Source organism: Corylus avellana, chromosome ca3 (assembly GCF_901000735.1).
Source record: "Corylus avellana chromosome ca3, CavTom2PMs-1.0".
In the NCBI taxonomy this organism is placed as follows: Eukaryota; Viridiplantae; Streptophyta; class Magnoliopsida; order Fagales; family Betulaceae; genus Corylus; species Corylus avellana.
The window spans coordinates 38,573,629-38,591,895 of NC_081543.1; the positions used below are offsets into that span (position 1 = coordinate 38,573,629).

At 33.3% G+C, this 18,267-nt stretch overlaps 2 protein-coding genes across 3 annotated transcripts; both read right to left on the bottom strand.

Moving 5' to 3' along the window:
• Window positions 1-5,611: 5,611 nt before the first annotated feature.
• On the bottom strand, window positions 5,612-8,400 carry LOC132175803 (zinc transporter 11-like). The gene is made up of 3 exons (XM_059587860.1): window positions 7,850-8,400; window positions 6,728-6,780; window positions 5,612-6,604 (listed from the first exon to the last, which is right to left on the bottom strand). Exons 1-3 carry the CDS (start codon window positions 8,307-8,309, stop codon window positions 6,077-6,079), a joined length of 1,041 nt encoding a protein of 346 aa, XP_059443843.1. The 5' UTR covers window positions 8,310-8,400; the 3' UTR covers window positions 5,612-6,076.
• A 2,937-nt stretch (window positions 8,401-11,337) lies between these two features.
• LOC132175708 (mitochondrial import inner membrane translocase subunit TIM50) lies at window positions 11,338-16,872 on the bottom strand. Of its 2 annotated transcripts, none has more exons than XM_059587728.1 (10): window positions 16,445-16,872; window positions 15,997-16,085; window positions 15,826-15,862; window positions 14,366-14,427; window positions 14,127-14,240; window positions 13,743-13,847; window positions 13,551-13,649; window positions 12,201-12,360; window positions 11,980-12,082; window positions 11,338-11,835 (listed from the first exon to the last, which is right to left on the bottom strand). In XM_059587728.1, the coding sequence occupies exons 1-10, from the start codon at window positions 16,752-16,754 to the stop codon at window positions 11,790-11,792; spliced, it is 1,125 nt and encodes a 374-aa protein (XP_059443711.1). In that variant the 5' UTR covers window positions 16,755-16,872; the 3' UTR covers window positions 11,338-11,789. The 2 variants fall into 2 exon arrangements, with proteins under 2 accessions (XP_059443711.1, XP_059443712.1); XM_059587729.1 differs by having other exon boundaries at window positions 11,771-11,871.
• Window positions 16,873-18,267: the final 1,395 nt, after the last annotated feature.

The following is an 18,267-nucleotide window of genomic DNA, read 5'->3' on the forward strand; positions in this document are numbered from 1 at the left end:
TTTTTTTTTTTTTTTTTTTTTTCTACCTTGCAGTCCTGCGGACTCCTCACCTCACGTTTACACTAACTTACAGACTTTAAGGCCTTGTTTGGGAAGCAAGATTTTCCAACTCAAACTGAAATTTTTTCTAAATTCATGTTTGGCAATTTTTTAAACTCAATTCAACTCAACTCAAAAAATTTTAACTTAACTCAAAAATTTTCATCCAAATTAATAAAAATTATAAATAAAGATTGAAAAAATAAATAAATAAATAAATTTAGGGTAGCCGAAACACCCCAGGTGGTGGTTGGGCCACCCCAAGCCCAACTGGGGTGGTCCGACCACCCCTTAATATTTTATTATTTTTGTAAACTTCTTATTATTATTTTTTTAATTAAATTTAAAATATATAAAATATTTTATTACTATTTCTATCAATGTGACATATGTTTCATTTATAGCCTTAGAATATCTCTCAAGAGAGATCCTAATTATTAATTGACATATTTTCTAATTATTTGACATATTTTCAACTATAATAGAGTTGGCTCGGTTGCCTTTATTTTATTTTATTTTATTTTGTAACTTTTCCCACTCCCCTCTTCCCCGCATTGAAAAAAAAAAAAAAAAAAAAAAAAAGGAAGGGGTGGACCACATGAAGACGACACAAATCTCAGCCCCAATTGTCTCATTTATGAGCTTCACATGCATGAGGACAGTCCTTTACAGCTAATTGGGGCTAGATATTTTTGAAGCCAAAGCAACGTGGGTACAAGAAATTCCAAAATGGAACCCCACCTTTTAATAACTTCACAGCAAAGCTGGGTCTAGGCCAAATTGGAACAGTGACTTATTGTCTACCAGTCTAGCCAAAAAATTGGGATGAGGCAAAGAGCGTGGCTTAACCACTAATTAAAAGTTAAGAGAAGACAAATTCATAACAATGGAGCTCATCACAATTGTCGCTATCTGAAGGGTTTTGGCTTCAGTCCAATGAACTACAACTGCATCATTTCCCACCCCTAAGGAGTAAATCCTGGATACCCGATCCTATCCGCAAGAACCATGTATCAGGTAATTCAAGAGAACTCCGAACCTGGATGTCCAAGCCTATGGCTCATCCAATCGTATCATACCATAGCATGTCTAAGAAATATATAAAAGAACTGCATTAACCAGATCATGTAACAGTCAGCTAGTCAAATGAAATCTTTTTATTTTTACCAAGATAATTCATCTGTTCAGTTCTAACAAAAATTCGCCAAGGGGAAAACGAATAAGTATCCAAAAGAATAATATGCATAAGAGATGGTTCAAATTCATTATAACATGTTGATTTCTTGTAAAAGCTCCTTTCGGAGTCGTTCTTGTCGCTGGTGGGGAATGGCAAATAAAAACTGGTTTTCAAGCAAGTAAATTACAACCCTGTTCTTCTGAAGGATAAACTACTTATCAACCAGTAGAAACTTCACTTGATGTAATCCAAAATTCTGTTCTCCGAAAAGAAAAAGAATATTGATGCAAAAAAATGCAAGGTCAAATGCCTGGAAACAATTTCCTTCATGGTGGCAATGAATTTCATCATTTAATACTACTAGCTTAGAACCCGCGCTATGCGCGGGATTATTCATTGTAATTTGATTTTAAAACTTAAAACACATCTTCATTGTATTTTTTATTATAGGTCAAAAAAATTGTGTAAAAAAATCTATCATGCCTATTTCAATAATAAAAAAAAAAAAACAAAAGGTTATTCAATAGTATATTGTTGAACATAGTGACACAATTACATATAAGTTTGCATGAATATATAAATCACATAAAAATATACTATCATAAGAATCATATATAATTTTAGTTTTAATCCATATAAATTAAAACATATTAAAAAAATTCTCATATGTGTAATTTAAAACCAACTAGAATGAGTTAAAACATAAGACCCTTAAATCATAAGACCCATAAAACATATTAAAATATTTATTCTCATATGAGTAGTTTTATTTCTTTCATCAAAGTAAGAGATAAAAAATCGTAGAAGGAATATTGGAACACAAAAAAAACATAATGAACAACAAAGTCAATTAAATTTACAAAAGAATAATAAGAAATTTGAATGAAAAATAATATATAAATTAGAACAGAAAATAAGGAAAGAGTAACCCTAAACCCTATAACAATATATTAAGAATGGTAGCAAAACTGAGAGCAACCCTAAACCCAATAGGTTTTTGTGTAATACCTATTATATTTCAATGCAAATAAAACTCATAAAATTCTGGATATTTAAAAAATAATACAAAGCAAAATAACAAATCTTTTTTTTTTTTTTTTTATGGATACACAAACAACAAAATCTTTCCCGCAATATTTAATGCAATTAAATAAATCATTTCAATCTTCCCTAAATCTAAAAAATAAATTAAAACAACCTAAATTCGTCCCATATGTGTAGTTTAAAATGAAAAGCATAAAGAAAAAAAAAACGAAAAAGTAATAGAAAATTAGATAAAATAAAAAATAAAAAAAAGGCAAGAAAACATGAATTTTGATTATCAAAGTATTAATATAAAATTAGCATAAAATTTTAATATTTTTGGTGTAATACCTATTATATTTTAATACAAATAAAACTCATAATTCTGAACATTCAAAAAAGCAACAAAAAAAAAAAAAAAAAAAAAACGGAAACATATTCATCTCTATTTAATCTCTAATTTAAAACGGTGTTTGGTACAAAAAAAATTCTCAAGAAACAAACTAAAGATCATCAATTCACAATTGCTAAAAATGTATACATAAAAGCACAAAAATACATTCATTTCGAATATCTCATACCTTAAATCATAATTCGGAGTCACATATATTTCCATGAAAATCTTCAAATAAACTTTGTGCAACCGTCAACTTCTATAGGAAAGAGTTTTGAAACGTTGTTGCCGTATAAGGAGAGACATGAGTTTAGAGTGAGAGAGATAAATGTGTGTTAATAAAAAGAAATATTGTTGGTGTTAAAAAAAAAAAAAAAAAGGTTATAATTTCATTTATATTATTTGTTTCCTTATTTGATTCGGACATTAATAACACTTAATTTATTGAATAATTTATGTATGGAAAACTCTTGAAATATAATCAACACAATTAATTACGCTAATTAATGACCAGACGTAAAAATAAAAAAACGGTTCAGATATTAAAAATATGGACATGTGTCGCAATTCTAAGTACTCTCAAATATTAAAAAACATAGACACATGTCGCAATTCTAAGCACTCTCTACGTCAAAACTCGACTTTTATATATAATGATAGTTAAATATATTACAAATAAAACGCCTACATTTTAATATAAAATTTACAAAAGAGAAATAATCAATTTGAATAAAAATAATATATAAATTTGAAATATATATATATAAGGGACACAAACGAAAACAGAAAGTAAGAGAAGATAAAAAGAAAAATAGAGAGAATGAGAAAATTTAAGAACCTTTTGTTTTCTTCATTAAGACAATTAAATATATTACAAATAAAATTCATAGGTTTTAATTGTCTCACAACATTGATATATAAAGGGAGAGAATTTCGGAACCTTTTGTTTTATTCATTAAAATAATTAAATGCATTACAAATAAAATCCCTAGGTTTTAAATGCCCAAAACTTGTTCATTCTTTAAAACGCCACGTGTCGCAATTCTAAGCACTATCTAAAACATGGGTTCAAAATACGTGTCGTAATTTTAAGCACTCTCTACATCAAAACTCGACTTTTATATATTAATTAAAGAGATATATATTGTTACTCTCTACGTCTACGTCAATCCTGATCCAACTTTTTTGCCAAATTCTCTTCCTTGAGAGTAACTATTTCCCTGATTCTAAGAGGTTATTGTGTTAGAAAATATAGTTTTTTAAGTTAGAAATAGTTTTTTTTAGAAAGAAAAGAAATTTCAATTTTAGACTTTAATAGAAATATTATAAAAGTCTAAAAATCCATCTTCCTTCCGTATTTATCCCCCAACTGTCACGGAAAATGATCTTTTTCATTTCAAAATTCTTTCATTTTTCTTATTTAGTATATTTTAAAGGGTAGTATTGTCCAAAAATTTTAATGATAGTAATACATTAAATATAATATCATTCAAAATGTATTAAATAAAAAAAATAAAAGAATTTTGAAATGGAGATTATCCTATTTCAACCGGCACCTAAACCATGTGAAGAAATAAATACAGGTCACTTTAATTTACTGGCAAGGGGAGACAACCAACTACACCGACAAATTAAGTTGGTCAGCAGTCACCACCAATATTCATTGCAAAAATAAATGAAATGCTGTCAAATGGTCCTTCACTGCCAACCCCATTAAATTCTATCTCAATAATCTCTATCTGTGATTATCAATCTACTGATAAAAAAAAGGGTGTTTTTCCTCTCATCAAAAAGTTTCAGAATCTATGAATCCTTGTTTAGTTTGAGGGAATTCTCAAAATTCAACTGCCTCAAACTTATAAGTTCAACATATTGCTGCTAGCAATGGAACGTGGAAATTTAGAATTTATTGTTTAAATTATTTTGTGATTGAGAATTAAATTAACAATCAACTTGTATTAAAAAAAAAAAAAAAAAAAAAAAAAAAAAAAAACTTGTATTGAGAAGGTTTGAATTGGGTTTAATTTGTTTTTATTTTGGTTAAATTATTTATTGCACTGGTGGATCAAATATATTAATTATTTTGGTTAAAATTATTCATATATATATATATATATATATGAATATCTATGATAATTAAATATATTACAAATAAAACCCCTACGTTTTAATATAAAATCAACAAAAGAGAAATAATCAATTTAAATAAAAATAATATATAAATTTGAAAAAAAATATAAGGGACACAAACGAAAACAAAAATAAGAGAAGATAAAAAGAAAAATAGAGAGAGAAAATTTGGGAACCTTTTGTTTTCTTCATTAAGACAATTAAATATATTATAAATAAAATTCATACGTTTTAATTGTCTCACAATATTGATATATAAAGAGAGAGAATTTCGAAACATTTTGTTTTCTTCATTAAAATAATTAAATGCATTACAAATAAAACTCCTAGGTTTTAAATTCCCAAAACTTGTTCATTCTTTAAAACGCTACGTGTCACAATTGTAGGCACTCTCTAAAACATGGGTTCAGGACACATGTCGTAATTCTAATCTCTCTACGTCAAAACTCGGCTTATATATATATATATATATATATATATATATATTTTCTTCATTAAGACAGTTAAATATATTACAAATAAAATTTCTATGTTTTAATTATCTCACAATATTGATATATAAAGAGAGAATTTCGGAACCTTCTATTTTTTTCATTAAAATAATTAAATGCATTACAAATAAAACCCCTAGGTTTTAAATACTCAAAACTTGTTCATTCTTGAAAACGCCATGTGTCGCAATTTTAGGCACTCTCTAAAACATGAACTCAGGACACGTGTCATAATTCTAAGCACTCTCTATGTCAAAACTCGGCTTTTATATATATATATATATATATATGATTAATCAAGATGACAGAGAGGGGGCATGGAGGCTCTCATTCACACCAAAAGTATTACAATATCTATTCACTGGCAAGAGACAGAATCCATGTACTTTCTATACAACGAAAATCACATTTCATCTCATAACTATTTCACTCTGCAGATGTGGCAGTGCCAAGAGAAACTATTACATTTATGGGTAAGCAGAAACCTCAACAAAAGGCAAGAGAGCACAGCTGATGATTTCTTATAGTTTGTAAAGGCCCCCTTATACATTGCTCTGTCAATTGGAAAAATCAATGATAAAAATAATAACAAAGGGTACGGCCAATCTATCTCTTCATGAATTCTGATTTTATGCCCGTACAAGACCTATAACAAGATTTAAAGTAGAAAGATGCTTGGTACATGTATTATATCTTCCATGTAATATGATCAAGAAAGTCTCACATACATTTATCTTCTTTCATGAAGGTAAGCCAAGAGCAGCAGTCTTCCCACAAAGACAACCAATCAAGAAGCAGACAGGCATCCGGTTCAGCATGATCTCAAGTGTCCCAAATCATGACAACAGCAATTACGCCAACGCCTAACGACACCGCCAATAATTTGTAATAGGGTGTGTCAACTGCAATGGTCTTCTGGGGTATATAACCCTTTGATAGTAGATGGTTTATGGAGACATAGATGAAAACTCCACATGCTATACCCATTGATATGGCAAAGATCCAATCAGCCACAGCACCCTGAGTTGTGGCATCTATTATGATTCCAATGGCCACACCAATTGGGCTTGAAATGGCAAAGGCAAAAGCATAGGCTACACATGATAAGAGGGGCCGGTTCGGCATCATACGAAGGAGAGCAATACCCATGGCAATGGCTGCAAATATCTTGTGCAAAGAGATTGTCCATAAAGCTTTCCAGGCGTCGGCTTTTGTCTCTGCAACTCCAATTGCAATGCCCTCAAAGACAGAATGGAAGCATAAGGCTACGATCAACAAAATGCTATCCCCAAGTGAATCAGCAGCTGCCACAGAGTGGTGTGGGAAGTGCCTCCTGGTGCCATCATGGGCCTATTAAGGCATACAAGCAAATATCGACTCAGAAGTCAGAACCACTAAAAAGATGAATCTCAAAAGAAGAAGAGGTTGCCTCTCCTCTAATGCTAATTTGAGATGTATGAGTATATCTCTCACCTGATATTCTGTTTGTGCACCGTTATTAATACTTTTCCCTTGCTCAACTCCACCTGAAATGAAGGAAAAAGTTGAATAACATTATCAATCAAATTGCCATAACACATTTACATCCTGTGTTTGGAATTAATGAAGGGGTTTCACATTTATTTGGATTCCTTTAGATTCATCTACTTCTTTCTGAGATTTTTCAGCTAGTCTTGTAATAAGATTACATGCACTTGTGTGATTTAGTAAACTTATAGTTATCCATTCCACAATTCTTTTCATCTTAACCCCTTTGGGAACCCTAAAGAAAACCAACAAAAATATCCAGAATCAAATCTAGCAAACAACACTGCTTAATTCCTCTCCCTTACAATAATGGTCTTCTTTCTTTTATAAGTAATTCGATCTAATAAAAAAGGGTAGACAGACGCAACCCAAGTTACAAGAGAAACACCAATAATGAAGCAGAAGAGAAACACAAATCAAGAAACTCCAAGACATTAGAAAAACGATAAGAATTGTAAGCAACCATCCAAACATAAAGAGTATTGAACACATAGGCTTTCATCTCTGTCACTGTCCACTCACAATAGTGGTCTTCATATCTATACTAAACCAGAAAACCTGTTTGCTCACTATGAATTAAGAAAAACTAGTCATAACACACAATACACCTTTTTCCCAATACTAATCTTAACTTTTCGTATGCTAATCCAAGACAAAATTTACCTTTTGCGAAAAAAACAAAAGGCACAAAAACAATTATGTATTTCCAACAAAAAATCTAACCCAACAGACCAATTACACCCATGAATTAAAATTGAATTGATCTGTTGCAAAAATATATTGAAATAAGTAAAAATTCACCATTTTTCTAAAGAATATCAGATAAAGCAAATGATTGAAGAATTGGGATTTTTTTTTTTTTTTTTTTTTTTTTTCTCCCACACAACAAAATTACCCAGCTTTTCCCCAATATCCATCTTTTACAATAACACAAACAACTGTATACTTGCATTAAACAATCAAACCCAACAGTTCAATCACACCCATATACTAAAAAAGCATTAAATCTCTTGCAAACATAAATTGAACAAACTAAATCCCCATTTCCAAACGACAATTAAATAATACCTTGAAGCTCCGGATCAGCAACAGCGGACCCAACACCGTTTCCCTTCCCATACACAAACGCGATGACACAATCCGCCACCATGGTCAACAAGTAGCCGGCGCAGGCCAGCATGAAGGCGAAGGGGTACTCCTTGGTAGTCAAGTCCTCGAAAGTCTCATTGGCATCGCTGAGAAAGTGCATCATCGCCGTGCCCAGGAAGACACCCCCAGCAAACTGCGTTCCCAGCGCCAAGAACCCCTCGTTCCACTTCAAAAAGTAGGGAGAAACGCCCGCAACAAAAGTGGCCACAAAAATGATGATCAAACACCATATCTTGGCCAGTATCAGAGGCCTCGCCCGAAGGTGAATGTCTTCGTCGTTTGAGTCGCTGTCGCCGTCGCTGTCGTCGTGGCCGCTGTGAGCCGAGGCGGAGAGGATGAGGAAGAGGAAAAAGAAGAAGAAGGGAAGGGAGCGAGCCATGGTGGTTGGGACATTGCAGAGATTTTTGGTAAGAAAAAAAGAAGATATTTATAGAGGTGGGAGAATATAGAATAGTTGTACTACACAGAGGTGAGAGAAAGAGAGAGGCAGTACAAACTGAGAAGATGACAAGCTTCCCTTTGAAAGCCTGTGTACTACAAAACAAATAGAGGAGAAGTTTCCGTGGGAGAGATTAATTAGTTGGACCCAACGTCCACCTCCCTCGCTTTCACAACCAGTATTCAAGGACTAATTTTCTTTTCTTTCTTTTTATTTTTTTATTTTTTTTATAAAATAAAATTCAAAACAATTATTGGATTTTAAGCAATAATAAAATTACCCATCTACCTGGTGGCAGCACGTTTGTAAGATGTATATATAAAAACAAAAAACAAAACAAAAGTTATGCCATGAAATCATGAATGATGAATGCATCTTTGCCATATTAAATTATTAATGTATTTATTAAAATAAAATAAAATAAAATTTTAATTTTTTTTTTTTTAAAAAAAAAAAGGAAGAAGAAAAGAAAAAGGGTATGTGGTGGAGAAGATCCCCTCTACATGTAATATTAGGATTATTTGGTGACTAACACCCAACTCCGCAGAAGTGGCTAGTAGAAAACTCTACCTTGTGACAATGATTTCGGGGATGAGATGGGATTAGGAGGAAGTGGTTGCGGGGGACTCTCACCCCGCTACCACCTCCATCTACTCAGTGAAAGATGGATCATGGGAGTCCCTTGCGACTCACCACATTGCAGAGAGAGTGTGCCACAAGGGTATTGGGGTGGGTTGCACTTACAAGAACACTACCAAGAGTCGTGATTCATCATCTTTTTGTTCTAGATGGGTCATAGATGGCTTTCCAACCTCTAACTTTAACAAGGTGGGTTTAGGGTTTAGTAACTTGGTTGATGACATGAATAAGGTTTAGGGTTTAGTCTTTGATTTCAAATTATTTTATTTTAGTTTTTGGTTGTGGCTGGTTCTCTTATTTGCTTAATAAGTTTTAAAATTTTTATTTTTTTGAAGTTCATCACTTTTCTTTTTTCTTTTTTTTTTCTTAAACCAAAAAACAATCTTTCGTACAAGTACTTAAAGGATACCTAAAAGCTTTATCTAACTCAATTTTATTTATAATACTAAAATGCCATTTAAATTGAAGAAAACAAATTGATATTGACTCAAATGTTTGGAGTCACTTATGGAACGACCTTATATTCAATGAAGAGCTGAATTATGAAAATTCCTCGTTAAAAAAGTCTTATATTCAATCAATATTGAACTATTTTCTTCATCAATATTATTATTGTTATTATTATTATTATTATTAAGATTTCATATTTCTTTATGTGAGGGAAATTTATTATTATTATTATTATTTTTCCAAGAAATGAAGTAGAATAGATAATTTGGTTGAAACGTGACGATCATCTGAAGTAGACCAATTGTTGATTAACGAACTATCATCATAGATTGCATGCCACGCTCGTCTATCGTCGCGTGAGCCAATTGATTGCTAGTTGCTACAATCATGTAGGCAAGGCAAGGAACAAGTGGTTAACATTCATGATTCCGAGTCAAAGTCTTCCGATTAAACAAAACAAAGTCAACATGATTATCCACCATGCCCCGTCACCAACCCCACGAATTTTCCTTTTTTTTTTTTTTTTTAATAAATTATTTTGTCTTATCCAACAAAAAATTGTTCCAAACATTCTCACATGTAATTTAAAATCATTAAAATGCTTCTAAAAATCATGTATTTTAATAATATGTTAATATAATAGGCTAACCTAAATGAATTTTTCTTAACTTAGATTTAGAGAAAAACTTAATCTATATGATTCAATGAATCATTGACATATGGGCGACAATTGGGTTCAAATCGTATTGTGACATGATACAATAAAGGTCATCGTATTGAAATATGATATAATAAATGTCAATCATAACTTGACTAATTTAATTAAACGAATTAGACTTCTCAATCTAATCAGCTAATTTCTTTTTGAGTTCGTATCGAATTTACATTGTGAGTTATTTTAAAAATCACCAACCCAAAATGTCGTGTACAGGATTCGAATCGTATCAAGATATTAATATAATTATATAAGCCAACCATAACTTACTAGTGTTAAAAATTCGTATCGAATTCGCGAATCATATTAAAAATTATCAGCCCTACACAGATGGTCGGGATTTTAAGAATAGTAAGTATGAGACAGTTTTCCTCCAAATTTGGTTGAAAAAATTTCTTTCAACTCAATCTATAAAAATAACAAGTTCTTTGAATATATGAGATGCACGTGTTTTTTTTAATAGAGTGGATAAAGTCAAAATAAATTTTACTAAAAATTTATATGCATCTCACATATTACTAAAAAAATAAACACGGTTAAAAGAAATTTCTCCAACCTAATTTAAATTTAAAAGAAAACTTGGCCGATAGGAATGAGGACAGTCCTTTACAGCTAATTGGGGCTAGATATTTTTGAAGCCAAAGCAACGTGGGTACAAGAAATTCCAAAATGGAACCCCACCTAATAACTTCACCGCAAAGCTGGGTCTAGGCCAAGTGAGAACACTTGACTTATTGTCTACCAGTCTAGCCAAAAAATTGGTATGAGGCAAAGAGCGTGGCTTAACCACTAATCAGAAGGAGAGAGAAGACAAAGTCACAACAATGGAGCTCATCACAATTGTCGCTATCTGAAGGGTTTTGGCTTCAGTCCAATGAACTACAACTGCATCATTTCCCAACCCCCTAAGGAGTAAACCCTGGATACCTGATCCTATCCGCAAGAACCATGTATCAGGTAATTCAAGAGAACTCCGAACCTGGATGTCCAAGCCTATGGCTCATCCAATAATATAATATCATAGCATGTCTAAGAAATATAAAAAAGAACTGCATTCACCAGATCATGTAACAGTCGGCTAGTCAAATGAAATCTTTTTATTTTTACCAAGATAATTCATCTGTTCAGTTCTAACACAAATTTGCCAAGGGGAAAACAAATAAGTATCCAAAAGAATTATATGCATTAAGATATCGTTCAAATTCATTATAACATGTTGATTTCTTGTAAAAGCTCCTTTCGGAGTTGTTCTTGTTGCTGGTGGGGAATGGCAAATAAAAACTGGTTTTCAAGCAAGTAAATTACAACCCTGTTCTTCTGAAGGATAAACTACTTATCAACCAGTAGAAACTTCACTTGATGTAATCCAAAATTCTGTTCTCCGAAAAGAAAAAGAATATTGATGCAAAAAAATGCAAGGTCAAATGCTAGGAAACAAAATTACACATCTCTTGTTAGGTTGTATATTGCAGTTCAAAATCTTTAGCTGAAATGGCTTTGGCTAGCGAGAAAATTGGCTTCATACCTCCAATAACAGTGCCTTATATATTTCTTGTTTCCCAAATTGTAAATCAAGTCCTACAATTTCCTTCACCTGTTTTTACATCATTCTGGTCTCAACGTTTCCAGAAACGACCATGCTGCTTCTGTTCTTGCATTCGCCTGCAGGATTTGGTATGACAATTATTTCTTCACTTGCTTCATAAGAAAATTCCGATAACTATTATCATATCAAGTTAAACGGCCCCCCACCCCAACCCCAAAACAAAGAAAAAACCCAACAAACAAAATCGGATAAGTTTTTACCTCTGGTAGTCTTTGGAACGCCTCACAAATTCTGTTGGGATCTCACACCCTTGATATGATGCCAGTACTGGTCTGATATCAGATGGACTGGTCCGCGCGACAACTGCGCAAAAACCAGGCAGATGATTCTCACAACGTCAGCAGTTACTCAGCAAACTTGCTAATTGAAAACACTAAAAGAATATCTCATTTAATATCTATGGAAATTGTAGACTGCTTACATTCAAGGAATGGTATAAAATCCAAAAGAGCTGTATCATTTGCGTCACTCTGCTTCCATGGCTTTATAGGAACACAGTTCTCATGTTGAAGGCAACCTTCCAGTGCATGGCCACTCAAGTAAAGAACCTTTGCAGGATCTCTGTTAAGCTTTGAAAGATCCTGCCAAGAGAAACTACACCTTATTATATCTACTACTCCATCTGGTCTAGCATCATGAGGAATGGCATGAATTCACTGCCTGAATTATTTCTCTCAGCATATCATCCACAAAAGAATAGTTGCCAATTACTTCTTTTTTTTTTTTTTGATAAGTAACGTAGTATATATCAAAAAAAGCGCAAAGCGCCTCTAAGTACACAATAATGTATACAAAGGAACCCAACCAAACACCCTAACAAACCAAAAAACCCAGAAAAACCCAATCAAACCAAACACCCAACCAAAAGGGTAGTTGCCAATTACTTTCCCTATGCATTTTATACACAATTTTTGCAGCCATTTCAAATTTTAAAAAAACTGATGTTAAAACTTAACACCAGTTTAATATTCTCATCTTTTTTCATGGGAGAGCTCTTGACCTCTAACCTCAAGTCACATAGCATCAGGCTACTGAGTTGTAGCTCATTGGTAGATTGGAATCTCATAAACCTATATTAGAAAAAATAAGTCTCCTTTCATAATGAAATTCTCCAATATGAACAGAGTTTGATAGCGTACTTATCAAAAAAAAGAAATGCACATAGCAACACCCCATTTTTTTAAATTAATAATTCAATAAAAAGGGATAAAAACCCTAACACATGATGGAGATAAATCAGAGAGAAAATTTTGATTATTCTGCAATCCAATTTGACGCATGAGTAAGTTACTACAATTACAGATAGTTGCATACAGCAGAGGCCCCTTTGACAGGTGGTACAATATGCAAAGTAAAAATTAGGGCCTGCGTCTAACATTATTAAGTCAAAGTCAGAACCTTCATTCAGGACAATAAACAATAAACACGCTATGAATTACTCATTTTTCATCAGTTATAAGTTGCTTAAGCAACATATGATATCTCATGGCCAACCTTGATCATATATTCATATGTATTGTGGAAGTTTTTACTTAATAATGGAACATTTAAAAAGGAAAAAAGAAAACAACTGAATACAAGACATTGCAATATAGCAATACCCTACATGATGATAACATGAAATAGGCAAAAAGCTGAAAATAACAAATAATTTCAACTACACGATAACAGATAGAATTCACAGATCCCAATCATCTTGAAGCCACTCGTGCAAAGAATAAGACATAATTCAGTGGAAATAATATGAAGTCAAAAATCAACTTGAACATACTCTGTAATGCTTCCCGTTCTGGTACATAGTAGCACCTTTGGATAGCCTATATCGAATGCAATGCTTGGGATCCAGCCTTTCAACAACAGGGTCTACAAACTGCACATACCAATAGAAAGCAAGATAATGATAAGAATTATAGAGATAAGAAAAAATCGATGACCAAGAATAGGGAGTGAATAATCCGATTACCATACTCTGCTCATCAGAATAAATAACAATTTCATAGAATTGAGCCAGATGTTCCAAGAAAGCATCTACTCCAGGTCTTTTGAAAGTTTGCCAGCCTTTCTCCCGCTTTACATACCACAAAGATAACAAACATTGAGCAACTTCACAAAAAAAATCTTCAATACATAATTGAGTATGAGAAGGATTTTAAGAGCTGAGGCACTTCTTATAAAATGAACAGACAGGGATAAAATGAAACCAATACTTATGAAAATTGACATTACATATGAAGTAAACAAAACACATCAAATGACTTGTAGGATAATATCAATTACTTTCTCTGGTTTCTTGAAGAGCTTCCATTTTCAAAAAACTATTAAAAAAATAAAGGAATACTGGCCCTACCGTCCAGTCATAGTGAATTAGTGTCTCTTGTAGATCTAGAACAAGTGTAAAAACATGCCGCTCTGCAGGATGCAAATCTGGAAGAAGCTTCTCTGAGTATGGTTCAGAAAAACTCTGTCATGAAGCAAGAGAACTTGCGGTTAAAAAAAAAGTAAGAAGACAAACAGATTGAATACATTTTGGGATTGAGTACATGATTAGAAAGAGTAGAATATCACAGATCAAAACCAAGCATGCACCTGAACTTGCTCTTCGACAAGCCTCCTCAGATCCAAGTAAAGTTCAATTGCCTTAGCAGGCACTGAGATGTTAGACATAAAAAGAATCAATGTAGATATCAATATCTGTTGGTTTTTGACACCCAACTAGTGACAAATGCCAACCAAACTCTGTCAATGTTTCGCAAGATAGGCATGGGTATAAGTAGTGTGACATTTACTTGGCTTCATTCCATATAGATTCTTCACTTGCTATTATTAGACAATGAACAAGGTGCTCATCAATCAGAGGGCAGCTCCATTTTTTCTGGATATTAGGTATCTAGCTCATAGGATTTTTGGGGAGGGTGAGAGCTATACTTGGAATAAAATGGAGCACACAAGATGCCCCATACACTCATTTTGTAATATTAATATTTTTCACGCTGACAATTAGGCTGTGGATTTTGTTTTTTTTAGTGAATCAAGCTTAAAGTCCAGATCCCACCAAAAGGACAACTATTTACACAAAAATCTTTCCTTTCTTCAGGGAAAAAACTAGGCTCCTCTAAAGTGAGCAAAAAGCTACCCCACCCACATGGCAAAGCATCAACAGGCCAAAATTTGCTATGGATTGATGGTAACAAAGTATATCAGACAAAATTAACTTTAACTTGGAGCATAGCCAATGACAAAATCTACAAGAGAACTAATACTCCTCCTGCTGCCACTACTCTAAACATTTGGCTACCAGCCAAACCGCAGCCGCCATTGTCTACATGGAATCTCTACATCTTAGTACATGTCTTTTTTTTTTTATATAAGTAATTGGCCCCAAGGGGAGAGGGAATGATAGATTCGAACTAGTGATATTCTTAAATATATCCTAAGTTGATATATGGTGTCAAACCCATCAACTCCCCATTATCATCAAATTACATCTACTCCTAAATTTTTATTTTTTATTTTTTATTTTTTAATGTCGGGGAACCTCTCCAAGGCAGGACCCTTTGGACCCACCCCTGCAGAGTAAACCCCGGTCCCGTGCACCGCACCTTCGGAAGTTTCCCTACACAGAACTGGTTAAATTGCTGGCTTTTCACCAGGGGGTGTGGTCCCAAGAAATTGTTTGCACCCATGAGGTGTTGAACCTTGGACCTTAAAGAGAGCAAACCTTAAGACCAAGGCCTCCACCACTTGGGCCAACCCCTTTGGGTTCTACTCCTAAAATTATTACTCTTAGACTTTGAATAAAAATATGAATCTATGTTGCTAGTAAAAGAGACTCAAAGAGGACTAATGGAATTGTACTTCAAGATCATAATTAGAAAAATATAAACAACTCTCGGCAGTATGCTCTCAGGAATAAACCATCCAATGACAGCCAACTTATATGGGATAAGAACATAAACTTCAGATAGTGGAACACATAAATACAACACAACAGACATAAGTAATTATCTGAAATGTGACAGACTGAAACATAGTTCGGGGACCCCTACCTGTCATTGAAGCAGAGTAGAGCAACGCTTGAATTTTCTGTGAAAAAGAGATTGATGACAAAATGTTACTCTTCTGACATCTCGTATCATATTATAAAATGAACAGAGTCACAGACAATCGGTGAAGCTAACCCAATTTCCAGTAAGAAAATCCCTTTAAGTTTTACTTACCTCAACAGCAGGCGCATCTTCTGGCACAGTGAAATTTGCAGATGATCGTAACGCTCTCGTCTTCTCCTCGATTTCCTCAGAAGTGTACGCTGCAAAATAGATCCCAAATTTTCACAGTTCTCATTATCTCATTCATCCCAAAATGCCAGACCCACCACGCCAATTAGCATTCGCTAGTACTTTTCACTTCAAAAGCAACAAAAACACGAACAAAAACAAAAAACACTAACCAAACGACCCTTTCGAGATCAAAATGACACCCCCTCATTGAATCACAATTTTCTTGCCCTTCTCATTCAACACCAAAGCATAATTCAGAATAATTAGAATTCAAATTATCAAAGAATCAATTCGATCATTAATGTTATAACCTTCATCTGGATCAAACGCAAATGCCCAGAACCAAAAAATGACACCGTATTAGCTAAAGAAAAGCTCGAACACAAACCGTAGGAGGCGTATCCGGCGTAAGCAGTGGCTGCGGTGACGCCTCCGATTATACCGTACTTGAGAAACCTCAAACCCTTGTTGCTGCTCGTAGCGTTCGCTTCAGAAGCACTCGGAGAAGCATTACTAGCAGCTGTACCATTCGTAGTAGTATTCGAAGAAGCGCTAGCACTAGCACTAGCAGTAGATGTAGCAAATGACGGCGCTAGTGGCTCTTTGGGAGCGCCCGATACGGCGTCGGAGCTCAACAGGCGTCGATGGCGCTTGGATACGAAAGAGACGATGCGTGATCGGATAATTCCGGATGACATTGTTAGGGTGTTTGGGGATTGAATTTTGTGAATTTGGGTCTCTCTCTCTCTCTTAGATCTCTGTGTGTGTGTTAGGGTTTTGAATCAGGGTTTTGCGCAGAGAGAGGGTTTTGGATTGGGGGTGTTTGGGACTTAGGGGGCCTATCACTCGACGAGGGTTATATGATTGGAGGGTGTTTGGGAGTCGGTGTGGGGCGGTTCTAGTCCAAGAGTGGAATCCAGATAAGTCACCGTTTGGCTGCCGCCGACTTACTTTATTTAGGTGGTTTTTTAGACCAATTTGTCTTAAGGTGTTGTTATTATTTCTATAATCTCAAATCCATAGTTCTACTAAAAATTATCATTAAATTTGTGATATATCATTATGGGTTTTTAGATTTTTTTTTTTTTTTTTACCTTTTTTTTTGACATATTTATACAAGAAGAGAGAAAGGAAGGAAAAAAATTCGAACTAATGACCTATGCTTCAAGAGGCGTAATCTCCAACCGATTGAACTGCCAATTAGAGACGATGTTTTTTACTATCACGTCAAGGAGCGTGCATTTGAAAATATGAGAGTAAAAACATGTGTGACATTACTCATTGTTAATTACATTACACCACCCCAGACAAGGGCGGAACTAGGATTTATGGAGTAGGGGAATGATTTTTTTTTTTTTTTAATACATTAGGATGACAAACTTAAATAAATTCAAAAGCACATCGATACATATAATCTCTGTGTATGTGTGTTTGTATGTGTTTATATAAAATAAAAGCATAGAAATCATAAATTTAATCTTATGACATCACAAACATACAATAGTATAAACAAAAAACAAAATAAATTAAACATGATTTATTGGGTCAAAGAAAAATGTACCTTTGAATATGTAGGGAAACTAAATGAATGGAGGTGTATTTTTATTTTTATTTTTATTTTTTCATGTTGGAAGAGAGGGCAAAACTTAAAAATAAAAAATAAAGTGGGACACAAATATTATTTTGGAGGGACAAAAGTATAATTTTGAGGGGTCAAATTTATAAATATGCATAGTTCAAGACAATTTTTAAAAAATTTATGGGGACGAATACCTATGCCTTGAAAATCCTTTTAGATCATTCATATCCGGCTAGATAAATATTATTTTATTTTATTATGTTTTCTTAAAAGCTATAACATTTAATTTAGATAATGAAATAGATTCTCCCATCTCAATCAAACAAAATAAAATTGTCAAGAGGATCTTGTTCCTATCGACATGACAAGAACTCATAATTATTACTAATTTATTTTTTCTTTTTTCTTTTATTACATAATTAACAAGTAATTATTTGTAGTTTGTTCTCCTTCCCTTTCTGCCTTTCTAATTGATTAGGAAAAAAAAAAAAAAAAAAAAAAAAGAGTATCTTATTTTGTTGTTATATTACCGGCAACCACTTAGCTTTTTCCTTTTGCCCATGATAACAACTTCATCTAAAATACGTTAAATGTTTTTGTTTTTGTTGCTTTTGTTGGTGAAAGGTGGAGTA